Raw genomic sequence first — 13,005 nt, 5'->3', positions numbered from 1 at the left:
TTCGACCATAACTGCTGGTACCGTGCATGGTATAGTGGCTAAGGCATTGGTGTAGGAGGGAGGGCGTAAGGTTCTTGGATCATTGGGCTCTCTTCCAGGGAAGGTGGGACCTGTACAGAACTGGAGGGGGAGTAACATCCTGGTGGGAAGGATCGTTAATGCTGCACAGTAGGGCTTAAAGTAGAGTTGCAGGAGGGTGGGAACCAGAGTGCCAGAATAGTTAGTGGAGAGGTTGTGGAGGCAGATGCTAGTAAGACCTCAAACAAGGTGGAGCATGGTCCAACTGGTGTCCTGAGCTACATATGTTTCAATGCATCATCGGTGAGGCAGATAATAGTGCTGAGGGTAAGGTAGCTGGTTTGCAAATAGAGCCAACGTGTAGTGAGACAGGCTGTTGATGGGGCAAATTGCAATCAGCAGGCTGAGTTCCAGCATAAAAGGTGGGCAAAATTGGAAAGGGGGAATACAGGACTTTCTGTTATTTGAGGAAAGGGGAAGTATGAGTGTGAGGGCAGCTTGTTGTTCTCGGTGTCGGATGTGGGAGGTCCTGGGGACTCCTAGCCTCCCGGAAGTCCCCATCTGCCCCAGGTGTGTCGAGCTGCAGCTCCTAAGGGACCGTGTTAGGGAACTGGAGCTGCAGCTCGATGACCTTCGTCTGGTCAGGGAGAGTGAGGAGTTGATAGAGAGGAGTTACAGGCAGGTGGTCACACCGGGACCACGGGAGGCAGACAGGGAAGAGTCAGGTACTAGAGAGTAGCCCAGTGGCTGTACCCCTTGACAATAAGTACTCCTGTTTGAGTACCGTTGGGGGGGGGGGGGACAGCCTACCTGAGGGAAGCAACAATGGCCATGCCTCCAGCAGAGTCTGGCCCTGTAGCTCGGAAGGGTAGGGAAAGGAAGAGGAAGGCAGTAGTAATAGGGGACTCGATAGTTAGGGGGTCAGATAGTGATCCTGTGGATGCAGTCAGGAGACCCGGATGGTAGTTTGCCTCCCTGGTGCCAGGGTTTGGGATGTTTCTGATCACATCCAAGATATCCTGAAGTGGGAGGGTGAGGAGCCAGAGGTCGTGGTACATGTAGGTACCAATGACATAGGTAGGAAAAGGGAAGAGGTCCTGAAAGGAGAATGTAGGGAGTTAGGAAGGGAGTTGAGAAGAAGGACCACAAAGGTAGTAATCTCAGAATTACTGCCTGTGCCACGGGACAGTGAGAGTAGGAATGGAATGAGGTGGAGGATAAATACGTGGCTGAGGGATTGGAGAAGGGGGCAGGGATGAGGGGTGGGAATCAATTTGAAGAGACTAGGGGAGAGGAGGTTAGTTCATAAATAGAGAAAGCTTGTAGACAGTGTGTGATAGAGAAGGGGAGCGCTCAGACTGAAGATGTCGGGGAGAAGGAAGAAAAAGATAATAAAGTTGTTTGCACCGTTAGGGATAAACAGAGAGGAAGAGGTGGAGAGTTTCTTAAATGCATTTATTTTAATGCTCGGAGCATTGTAAGAAAGGTGGATGAGCTTAGAGCATGGATTGATACCTGGAAATATGATGTTGTAGCTATTAGTGAAACATGTTTGCAGGAGAGGTGTGATTGGCAACTAAATATTCCTGGATTTCATTGCTTCAGGTGTGATAGAATCGGAGGGGGAGGTGTTGCATTGCTTGTCCGAGAAAATATTACAGTGGTGCTTTGGCAGGATAGATTAGGGGGCTCATCTAGGGAGGCTATTTGGGTGGAATTGAGGAGTGGGGAAGGTGTAGTAACACTTATAGGGGTGTATTATAGACCACCTAATGGGGAGCGAGAATTGGAGGAGCAAATTTGTAAGGAGATAGCAGATATTCGTAGTAAGCACGAGGTTGTGATTGTGGGAGATTTTAATTTTCCACACATAGACTGGGCCCATACTGTAAAAGGGATGAATGGTTTGGAGTTTGTAAAATGTGTGCAGGGTAGATTTTTTTGCAGCAATACATAGAGGTACCAACTAGAGAAAGGGCAGTGTTGGATCTCCTGTTAGGGAATGAGGTAGGTGAGGTGATGGGGGTATGTGTTGGAGAGCACTTAGGGTCCAGTGATCACAATACCATTAGTTTCATTATAATTATGGAGAAGGATAGGACTGGACCCAGGGTTGAGATTTTTGATTGGAGAAAGGCTAACTTTGAGGAGATGAGAAAGGACTTAGAAGGAGTGGATTGGGACAATTTGTTTTATGGGAAGGATGTAATAGAGAAATGGAGGTCATTTAAAGGTAAAATTTTGAGGGTACAGAATCTTTATGTTCTTGTTAGATTGAAAGGTAAGGTTAAAAGTTTGAGAGAGCCATGGTTTTGAAGGGATATTGGAAACTTGGTTCAGAAAAAGAGAGATATCTACAATAAATATAGGCAGCATTGAGTAAATGTGCTCAAGGAATATAAAGAATATAAAAAGAATCTTAAGAAAGAAATTAGAAAAACTAAAAGAAGATATGAGGTTGGTTTGGCAAATAAGGGAAAATAAATCCAAAAGGTTTCTACAGTTACATTAATAGCAAAAGGATAGTGAGGGATAAAATTGGTCCCTTAGAGAATCAGAGTGGACAGCTATGTGTGGAGCCAAAAGAGATGGGAGAGATTTTGAACAATTTCTTTTCTTTGGTATTCACTAAGGTGAAGGATATTGAATTGCGTAAGGTAAGGGAAACAAGTAGGGTAGTTAATGAAACTATGATGATTAAAGAAGAGGAAGTACTAAAGCTTATAAAGAATATAAAAGTGGATAAGTCTCTGGGTCCTGACAGGATATTCCCTAGGACCTTGAGGGAAGTAAGTGCAGAAATAGCAGGGGCTCTGACATAAGCATTTCAAATGTCATTAGAAACGGGGATGGTGCCGGAGGATTGGCGTAATACTCATGTGGTTCCATTGTTTAAAAAGGGTTCTAAGAGTAAACCTAGCAATTATTGGCCTGTAAGTTTGATGTCAGTGGTGGGTAAATTAATGGAAAGTATCCTTACAGATGTTGTATATAATTACCTGGATAGACAGGGTCTGATTAGGAGCAGTCAGCATGGATTTGTGCGTGGAAGGTCATGTTTGACAAATCTTATTGAATTTTTTAAAAAGGTTACAAGGAAAGTTGATGAGGGTAAAGCAGTGGATGTTGTCAGGCCTTTGACAAGGTTCCACACGGAAGGTTAGTTAGGAAGGTTAAATCTTCAGGTATTAATACTGAAGTAATTAAATGGATATAACAGTGGCTGGATGGGAGATGCCAGAGAGTAGTGGTGGATAACTGTCAGGTTGGAGGCCGGTGACTAGTGGTGTGTCTCAGGGATCTGTACTGGGTCCAATGTTGTTTGTCATATACATTAATGATATGAATGATGGGGTGGTAAATTGGGTTAGTAAGTATGCAGATGATACTAAGATAGGTGGCGTTGTGGATAATGAAGTAGGTTTTCAAAGCTTGCAGAGAGATTTAAGCCAGTTAGAAGAGTGAGCTGAAAGATGGCAGATGGAGTTTAATGCTGATAAGTGTGAGGTGCTACATTTTGATAGGAATAATCAAATAGAACAGACATGGTAAATGGCAGGGCATTGAAGAATGCAGTAGAACAGAGTGATCTAGGAATAATGGTGCATAGTTCCCTGAAGGTGGAATCTCATGTGGATAGGGTGGTGAAGAAAACTTTTGGTATGCTGGCCTTTATAAATCAGAGCATTGAGTATAGGAGTTGGGATGTAATGTTAAATTTGTACAAGGCATTGGTGAGGCCAAATTTGGAGTATTGTGTACAGTTGAGAGTCAAGGGGCAAAAGGTTAGGGGTAACACAAGGGGGAATTTCTTCACTCAGAGGGTGGTAGCTGTGTGGAATGAGCTTCCAGTAGATGTAGTAGAGGCAGGTTTGATTTTGTCATTAAAAAAGAAAATTGGATAGGTATATGGACAGGAAAAGAATGGAGGGTTATGGGCTGAGTGCGGGTCAGTGGGACTAGGTGAGAGTAAGCATTCGGCACGGACTAGAGGGGCTGAGATGGCCTGTTTCTGTGCTGTGATTGTTATATGGTTATAGGACTGAAGGTGTTATATTTGAATGGTGCTGCATATGTAATAAGGTACTGCAGATGAACTTGTAGCAGTTACAGATTGGCAGGTATGATGTTATAGGCATCACTGAATTATGGCTGAAATATTATAGGTGGGAGCTTAAAGCCCAAGAATACACATTGTATCGAAAGGACAAGCAGAAAGGCAGAGGGGGTGGCGTTGCTCTGTGTGTATATATATTAAAAAATAATGAAACCAAATCATTAGGAAAAGATGACATAGGGTCTGAAGGTGTTGGATCATTGTGGATAGAGCTAAGGAACTGCAGGGGCAAAAAGACCCTGAATGGAGTTGTATACAGACCCCAAACCAGTAGTAAGGATGTGGCCTACAGATTACTATGCAAGATAGGAAATACAAAGGGGCAATATTACAGTAGTCATGGTGGACTTCAATATGCAGGTAGGTTGGAAAAGCAGAGGGGGGGTTTCTAGAATGCTAATGAGTTAGCTTTTTAGCCCACCAAGGGATCAACTGCAGGTATTCTAGATTGTATGTTGTGCAATAAACCGAAATTGATTAGAGAGCTTAAGGCAAAAGAACCCTTATGGAATAGTGGACATAATATGATCGAATTCACCCTGAATTTGAGAAGGAAAAGCTAAAATATATCATTATTATAGTGGAGAAAAGGAAATTACAGAGGCGTGAGAAAGGAGTCGGCCAGAATTGATCGGAAAACAACACTGGCAGGGTGACAGCAGAGCAGCAATGTCTGGAATTTCTGGAAGCAATTTGGTAGGCACAGGATATATACATCCCAAAGAGGAAGAAGCATCTGGAGGAAAGATGACACAACCGTGGCTAACAAGAGAAGTCAAAGCCAACATAAAAGCCAAAAAGAGGAATATAATAGGGCAAAAAATACTGGGAATTTAGAGGATTGGGAAGCTTTAAAAAACCAACAGAAGACAACTGTAAAAGTCATTAAGAAGGTAAAGATGGAATACGAAATTAAGCAAACCAATAATATTAAAGAAGATACCAAGAGTTTCTTCAGATACATAAAGTGTAAAAGAGAGGCGAGAGTGGATATCAGACCACTGGAAATGATGCAGAACAGGTAGTAAAGGGGAACAAGGAAATGGTGGATGAACTGAATACCTACTTACATCATTCTTCACTGTGGAAGACACTAGCAGTGTGGTTGAAGTTTCAGGTGTCGGGGGGCATAAATTATGTGAAGTTACTATTACTGAAGAGAAACAATATCGGGGAACTGAAAGGTATGAAGGTAGGTAAGTCACCTGGACCAGGTGGTGCCTTTCCCAGGATTCTGAAAGAGTGACTGAAGAGATTGTGGAAGCATTAGTAATGATCTTTCAAGAATCCGGAAGATGGGAAAATTGCAAATGTCATTCCTCTCTTCAAGGGAGAGAGACAGACGAAAGGAATTTATTGGCCAGCTAATCTGACCTCAGTGGTTGGGAAGATGTTAGAGTTGATTGTTAAGGATGTGGTTTTGGAGTACTCGGAGGTACATGATAAAATAGGATGTAGTCAGCAAGATCTCCTTAAGGGAAAATATTGCCTGTCAAACCTTTTGGGATAGTTGGAAGAAATAACAAGCAGGATAGACAAAGGAGAATTGGTTGATGTTATATACTTGGATTTTCAGAAGGTCCTTGACTAGGTGCCATACGATAAGCAGCTTAACAAGCTATGATCCCTGGGTATTACAGGAAAGATTCTAGCATGGATAAGGCAGTGTCTGATTGGCAGGAGGCAAAGAGTGGGAATAAAGGGAGCCTTTTCTGGTTGGCTGTGGTGACAAGAAGTGTTCCACAGGGATCTGCATTGGAACTGATTTTTTTAATGCTGCAGGTCAATGATTTTGATGATGGAATTGAAGGCTTTGTTCCAAAGTTTGCAGACAATATGAAGATATGTGGAGAGGAAGGTAATTTTGAGGAAGTAGAGAGGCTATGAAGGATAGACGAAGAGAATGAACAGAAAAGTGGCAGATGGAATGTAGTGTCAGGAAGTGTATGGTCATGCACTTTAGTAGAAGAAATGAAAAGGTTGACTATTTTCTAACTGGAGGGAAAATACAAAAAACTGAGGCACAAAGGGACTTGGGACTCCTTGTGCAGGATTCCCTAAAGGCTGAATCTGGTGAGGAAGGCAAATGTGATGTCAGCTTTAATTTCAAGAGGACTAGAATGTACAAGCAAGGATGTAATAGAAACATAGAAAACCTGCAGCACAGTACAGGCCATTCGGTCCACAAAGCTGTACCGAACATGTCGTTAACCTTAGAACCACCTAGGCTTTACCCATGGCCCTCTATTGTTCTAAGCTCCATGTACCCATCCAGGAGTCTCTGAAAAGACCCTAACGTATCTGCCTCCACCACCGTCACCGGCAGCCCATTCCACGCACTCACCACTCTCTGCGTAAAAAAAACCTTACCCCTGACATTTCCTCTGTACCTACTTCCACCTTAAAACTATGCCCTCCCGTGTTAGCCTCTTCACCCCTTGAAAAAAAGCCTTTGACTATCCACACGACCAATGTCTCCTTTTATCTTGTACACTTCTATCAGGTCATCTCTCATCCTCCATTGCACCAAGCAAACCAGGCCGAGTTCACTTAACCTATTCCCATAAGGCATGCTCCCCAATCCAGGCAACGTCCTTGTAAATCTCCTCTGCACCATTTCTATGGTTTCCACGTCCTTCCTGTAGTGAGGCGACCAAAATTGAGCACAGTACCCCAAGTGGGGTCTGACCAGGATCTTATATAGAACATAGAATAGTACAGCACATTACAAGCCTTCAAACCCTGCCTCCCATATAACCCCCCACCTTAAATTCCTCCATATACCTGTCTAGTAGTCTCTTAAATTTCACTAGTGTATCTACCTCCACTACTGACTCAGGCAGTGCATTCCACGCACCAACCACTCTCTGAGTGAAAAACCCTCTAATATCCCCCTTGAATTTCCCTCCCCTTACCTTAAAGCCATGTCCTCTTGTACTGAGCAGTGGTTCCCTGGGGAAGAGGTGCTGGCTGTCCACTCTGTCTATTTCTCTTAATATCTTGTACACCTCTATCATGTCTCATCTCATCCTCCTTCTCTCCAAAGAGTAAAGCCCTAGCTCCCTTTATCTCTGATCATAATCCATACTGTCTAAACCAGGCAGCATCCTGGTAAATCTCCTCTGTACCCTTTCCAATGCTTCCACATCCTTCCTATAGTGAGGCGACCAGAACTGGACACAGTACTCCAAGTGTGGCCTAACTAGAGGTTTATAGAGCTGCATCATTACATCGTGTCTCTTAAACTCTATCCCTCGACTTATGAAAGCTAACACCCCATAAGCTTTCTTAACTACTCTATCTATCCTATCTGTGAGGCAACTTTCAGGGATCTGTGGACATGTACCCCCAGATCCCTCTGCTCCTCCACACTACCAAGTATTCTGCCATTTACTTTGTACTCTGCCTTGGAGTTTGTCCTTCCAAAGTGTACCACCTCACACTTCTCCGGGTTGAACTCCATCTGCCACTTCTCATCCCACTTCTGCATCCTACCAATGTCTCTCTGCAATCTTCGACAATCCTCTACACTATCTACGACACCACCAACCTTTGTGTTGTCTGCAAACTTGCCAACCCACCCTTCTACACCCACATCCAGGTCGTTAATAAAAATCACGAAAAGTAGAGGTCCCAGAACAGATCCTTGTGGGACACCACTAGTCAGAACCCTCCAATCTGAATGTACTCCTTCCACCACAACCTTCTGCCTTCTGCAGGCAAGCCAATTCTGAATCCACCTGGCCAAACTTCCCTGGATCCCATGCCTTCTGACTTTCTGAATAAGCCTACCATGTGGAACCTTGTCAAGTGCCTTACTAAAATCCATGTAGATCACATCCACTGCACTACCCTCATCTATATGCCTGGTCACCTGCTCAAAGACCTCTATCAGGCTTGTTAGACATGATCTTCCCTTCACAAAGCCATGCTGTCTGTCCCTGATCAGACCATAATTCTCTCAATGCCCATAGATCCTATCTCTAAGAATCTTTTCCAGCTGCTTTGCCACCACAGACGTAAGGCTCACTGGTCTATAATTACCTGGACTATCCCTACTACCTTTTTTGAACAAGGGGATAACATTCGCCTCCCTCCAATCCTCCGGTACCATTCCCGTGGACAACGAGGACATAAAGATTCTAGCCAGAGGCTCAGCAATATCTTTCCTCAGCTTGTGGAACAGCCTGGGGAATATTCCGTCAGGCCTCGGGGACTTATCTGACCTAATGTATTTTAACAACTCCAAAATATAGCTGTAACATTACCTCTCGGTCCTTAAGCTCAATCCCATGGTAGATGAAGGCCAATGCACCATTTGCCTTCTTAACCACAGGGTCAATCTATGTAGCAGCTTTGAGTGTCCTATGGACTCAGACCCCAAGATCCCTCTGATCCTCCACACTGCCAAGAGTCTTATCATTAATACTATATTCTGCCATCACATTCGACCTACCAAAATGAACCACCTCATGCTTATCTGGGTTGAACGCCATCTGCCACTTCTCAGCCCAGTTTTGCATCCTATCGATGTCCTGCTGCAACCTCTGACAGACCTCCACACTATCCACAACAGGGCAAGCCAGTTCCCGGTCCACAAAGCAATGTCTCTTTTAGATCCCATGCCTCCTTACTTTCTCAATAAGCCTTACATGGGGTACCTTATCAAATGCCTTGCTGAAATCCATATACACTACATTTACTGCTCTACCTTCATCAATGTGTCTAGCCACATCCTCAAAAAATTCAATCTGGCTCGTAAGGCACGACCTACCTTTGACAAAGCCATGCTGGCTGTTTCTAATCATATTATGCCTCTCCTAATGTTCATAAATCCTGCCTCTCGGGATCTTCTCCATCAACTTACCAACCACTGAAGTAAGACTCACTGGTCTATAATTTCCTGGGCTATCTCTACTCCCTTTCTTGAATAAAGGCACAACATTCGCAACCCTCCAATCCTCCGGAACTTCTCCTGTCCCCATTGATGATGCAAAGATGATCACCAGAGGCTCAACAATCTCCCCCCTCGCTTCCCTTAGTCGCCTGGGGTAAATCTCATCTGGTCCTGGCGGGTTATCCAACTTGATGCTTTCCAAAAGTTCCAGCACATCCTCTTCCTTAATATCTACATGCTCAAGCTTTTCAGTCAACTGCAAATCATCCCTACGATCGCCAAGATCCTTTTCCATAGTGAATACTGAAGCAAAGTATTAATTAAGTACCTCTGCTATCTCCTCCGGTTCCATACACACTTTTCCACTGTCACACCTGATTGGTCCTACTCTGTCACGTCTTATCCTCTTGCTGTTCATATACTTGTCGAATGCCTTGGGATTTTCCTTAATCCCACCCGCTAAGGCCTTCTGATGGCCCCTTCTGACTCTCCTAATTGCATGTTTAAGCTCCTTTCTGCGAGCCTTGTAATCGTTTAGATCGCAATCATTACCTAGATTTTTGAACCTCACAAGCTTTTCTTTTTGACTAGATTTTCAACAGCCTTTATACACCACGGTTCCTGTACCTGACAATCCTTTCCCTGTCACATTGGAACGTACCTATACTGAACCTCATGCAAATATCCCCTGAACATTTGCCACATTTTTTCCATACATTTCCCTGAGTACATCTGTTTCCAATTTATGCTTCCAAGTTCCTGCCTGATAGCCTCATATTACGAGTCCCCTTACTCTAACTAAATGTTTCCCTAACTTGTCTGTTCCTATCTCTCTCCAATGCTATGGTAAAGCAGATAGAATTGTGTTCAGTATCAAAGCACTGTTGAAACTCCGCTCTTCATCACGGAGGGAAAACCTGGGGAAGATACTGGTTGTCCATCCACGGCAGTTGTGTAAATCCCCGGGAAAGGTTCCTGTCGCCCACCTGACTGTCCCTGAGGCCCTGCGGCCTCTCCCCCCGATCCCGGGGACTCTCTAATTCTCTGCCCGAATCTCCCCCCGATCCCCGGGGACTCTCTAATTCTCTGTCCGAGTCTCCCCCCGATCCCGGGGGCTCTCTAATTCTCTGCCCGAATCTCCCCCCGATCCCGGGGACTCTCTAATTCTCTGCCCGAGTCTCCCCCGATCCCGGGGACTCTCTAATTCTCTGTCCGAGTCTCCCCCCGATCCCGGGGACTCTCTAATTCTCTGCCCGAGTCTCCCCCGATCCCGGGGTCTCTCTAATTCTCTGCCCGAGTCTCCCCCCGATCCCAGGGACTCTCTAAATCTCTGTCCGAGTCTCCCCCCGATCCCAGGGACTCTCTAATTCTCTGCCCGAGTCTCCCCCCGATCCCGGGGACTCTCTAATTCTCTGCCCGAGTCTCCTCCCCGATCCCGGGGACTCTCTAATTCTCTGCCCGAGTCCCCCCCCCCGATCCCGGGGACTCTCTAATTCTCTGCCCGAGTCTCCCCCCGATCCCCGGGGACTCTCTAATTCTCTGCCCGAGTCTCCCCCCCCGATCCCGGGGACTCTCTAATTCTCTGCCCGAGTCTCCCCCGATCCCGGGGACTCTCTAATTCTCTGCCCGAGTCTCCCCCCGATCCCAGGGACTCTCTAAATCTCTGTCCGAGTCTCCCCCGATCCCGGGGACTCTCTAATTCTCTGCCCGAGTCTCCCCCCGATCCCGGGGACTCTCTAATTCTCTGCCTGAGTCTCCCCCGATCCCGGGGACTCTCTAATTCTCTGCCCGAGTCTCCCCCCGATCCCCGGGGACTCTCTAATTCTCTGCCCGAGTCTCCCCCCGATCCCGGGGACTCTCTAATTCTCTGCCCGAGTCTCCCCCGATCCCGGGGACTCTCTAATTCTCTGCCCGAGTCTCCCCCCGATCCCGGGGACTCTCTAATTCTCTGCCCGAGTCTCCCCCGATCCCGGGGACTCTCTAATTCTCTGCCCGAGTCTCCCCCCGATCCCAGGGACTCTCTAAATCTCTGTCCGAGTCTCCCCCGATCCCGGGGACTCTCTAATTCTCTGCCCGAGTCTCCCCCGATCCCGGGGACTCTCTAATTCTCTGCCCGAGTCTCCCCCCGATCCCCGGGGACTCTCTAATTCTCTGTCCGAGTCTCCCCCCGATCCCGGGGACTCTCTAATTCTCTGCCCGAGTCTCCCCCGATCCCGGGGACTCTCTAATTCTCTGCCCGAGTCTCCCCCCGATCCCGGGGACTCTCTAATTCTCTGCCCGAGTCTCCCCCCGATCCCAGGGACTCTCTAATTCTCTGTCCGAGTCTCCCCCCCGATCCCCGGGGACTCTCTAATTCTCTGCCCGAGTCTCCCCCCGATCCCGGGGACTCTCTAATTCTCTGCCCGAGTCTCCCCCGATCCCGGGGACTCTCTAATTCTCTGCCCGAGTCTCCCCCCGATCCCAGGGACTCTCTAAATCTCTGTCCGAGCCTCCCCCGATCCCGGGGACTCTCTAATTCTCTGCCCGAGTCTCCCCCCGATCCCGGGGACTCTCTAATTCTCTGCCTGAGTCTCCCCCGATCCCGGGGACTCTCTAATTCTCTGTCCGAGTCTCCCCCCCGATCCCGGGGACTCTCTAATTCTCTGCCCGAGTCTCCCCCGATCCCAGGGACTCTCTAATTCTCTGACCGAGTCTCCCCCCGATCCCGGGGACTCTCTAATTTTCTGCCCGAGTCTCCCCCCGATCCCCGGGGACTCTCTAATTCTCTGCCCGAGTCTCCTCCCCGATCCCGGGGACTCTCTAATTCTCTGCCCGAGTCCCCCCCCCCTCCGATCCCGGGGACTCTCTAATTCTCTGCCCGAGTCTCCCCCCGATCCCGGGGACTCTCTAATTCTCTGTCCGAGTCTCCCCCCGATCCCGGGGACTCTCTAACTCTCTGCCCTAGTCTCCCCCGATCCCAGGGACTCTCTAAATCTCTGTCCGAGTCTCCCCCGATCCCGGGGACTCTCTAAATCTCTGTCCGAGTCTCCCCCGATCCCGGGGACTCTCTAATTCTCTGCCCGAGTCTCCCCCCGATCCCAGGGACTCTCTAAATCTCTGTCCGAGTCTCCCCCCGATCCCGGGGACTCTCTAATTCTCTGCCCGAGTCTCCCCCCGATCCCCGGGGACTCTCTAATTCTCTGCCCGAGTCTCCCCCCGATCCCAGGGACTCTCTAATTTTCTGTCCGAGTCTCCCCCCGATCCCCGGGGACTCTCTAATTCTCTGTCCGAGTCTCCCCCCGATCCCCGGGGACTCTCTAATTCTCTGCTTCTCCCCCCGATCCCGGGGACTCTCTAATTCTCTGCTTCTTCCCCCAGTCTCTGTCACCCTGGATGTGGAAACAGCGCATCCGTGGCTCGAGGTGTCTGAGGATCGGAAAAGTGTGAGAAACATCGGGACTTGGAGGAATCTCCCTGACACCGGGAAGAGGTTCACAGTCTGGGCTTGTGTGCTGGGATCGGAGGGATTCACATCGGGGAGACATTACTGGGAGGTGGAGGTGACAGGGAATCGGAACTGGAATCTGGGAGTCGCCGCAGAGTCTGTGGAGAGGAAGAGAGAGGTCACACTGAGTCCGGAGACCGGATTCTGGACCATCGCGCGGCGTGATGACGTGATGCGGGTTTACACCTCCCCTCTGTCCCGTCTCCCTGCCGGTCCCATCCCCGGGAGGGTCGGAGTTTATCTCAGTTACGAATCCGGGACAGTTTCATTTTACAACGCGGAGACCAAGTCCCATCTCCACACCTTCACCGGGAATAAATTCACAGAGAAACTTTATCCTTTACTCGGGGTTGCGGATACAAACCAGTGGCTGAGAATCTGCTCCGGTTCCGCTCCGGGTCGGTAAACAGGTCGGATCCAGGACCAGAGTCAGAAGTAAGTCAGTGTAAATATAAATGTGCGGAGAGTGAAATAAACACATTGTGAGAA

The 13,005-nt window shown here is 47.8% G+C and overlaps 1 protein-coding gene across 1 annotated transcript in view; it reads left to right on the top strand.

Moving 5' to 3' along the window:
* Nucleotides 1-13,005, top strand: part of LOC132394735 (zinc-binding protein A33-like) — a 31,299-nt gene extending 18,294 nt beyond the window's left edge. Inside the window, exon 6 of the mRNA XM_059971131.1 lies at nucleotides 12,390-13,005. Within this exon, the coding sequence (XP_059827114.1) occupies nucleotides 12,390-12,922 (533 nt within the window). The 3' untranslated portion in view covers nucleotides 12,923-13,005. The remainder of the gene's footprint in view (nucleotides 1-12,389) is intronic.

The sequence above is a fragment of the Hypanus sabinus genome, chromosome 5, assembly GCF_030144855.1.
Source record: "Hypanus sabinus isolate sHypSab1 chromosome 5, sHypSab1.hap1, whole genome shotgun sequence".
In the NCBI taxonomy this organism is placed as follows: domain Eukaryota; kingdom Metazoa; phylum Chordata; class Chondrichthyes; order Myliobatiformes; family Dasyatidae; genus Hypanus; species Hypanus sabinus.
Note: the sequence above shows the minus strand (reverse complement) of the source record. Positions and strands in the feature narration are given on the sequence as shown.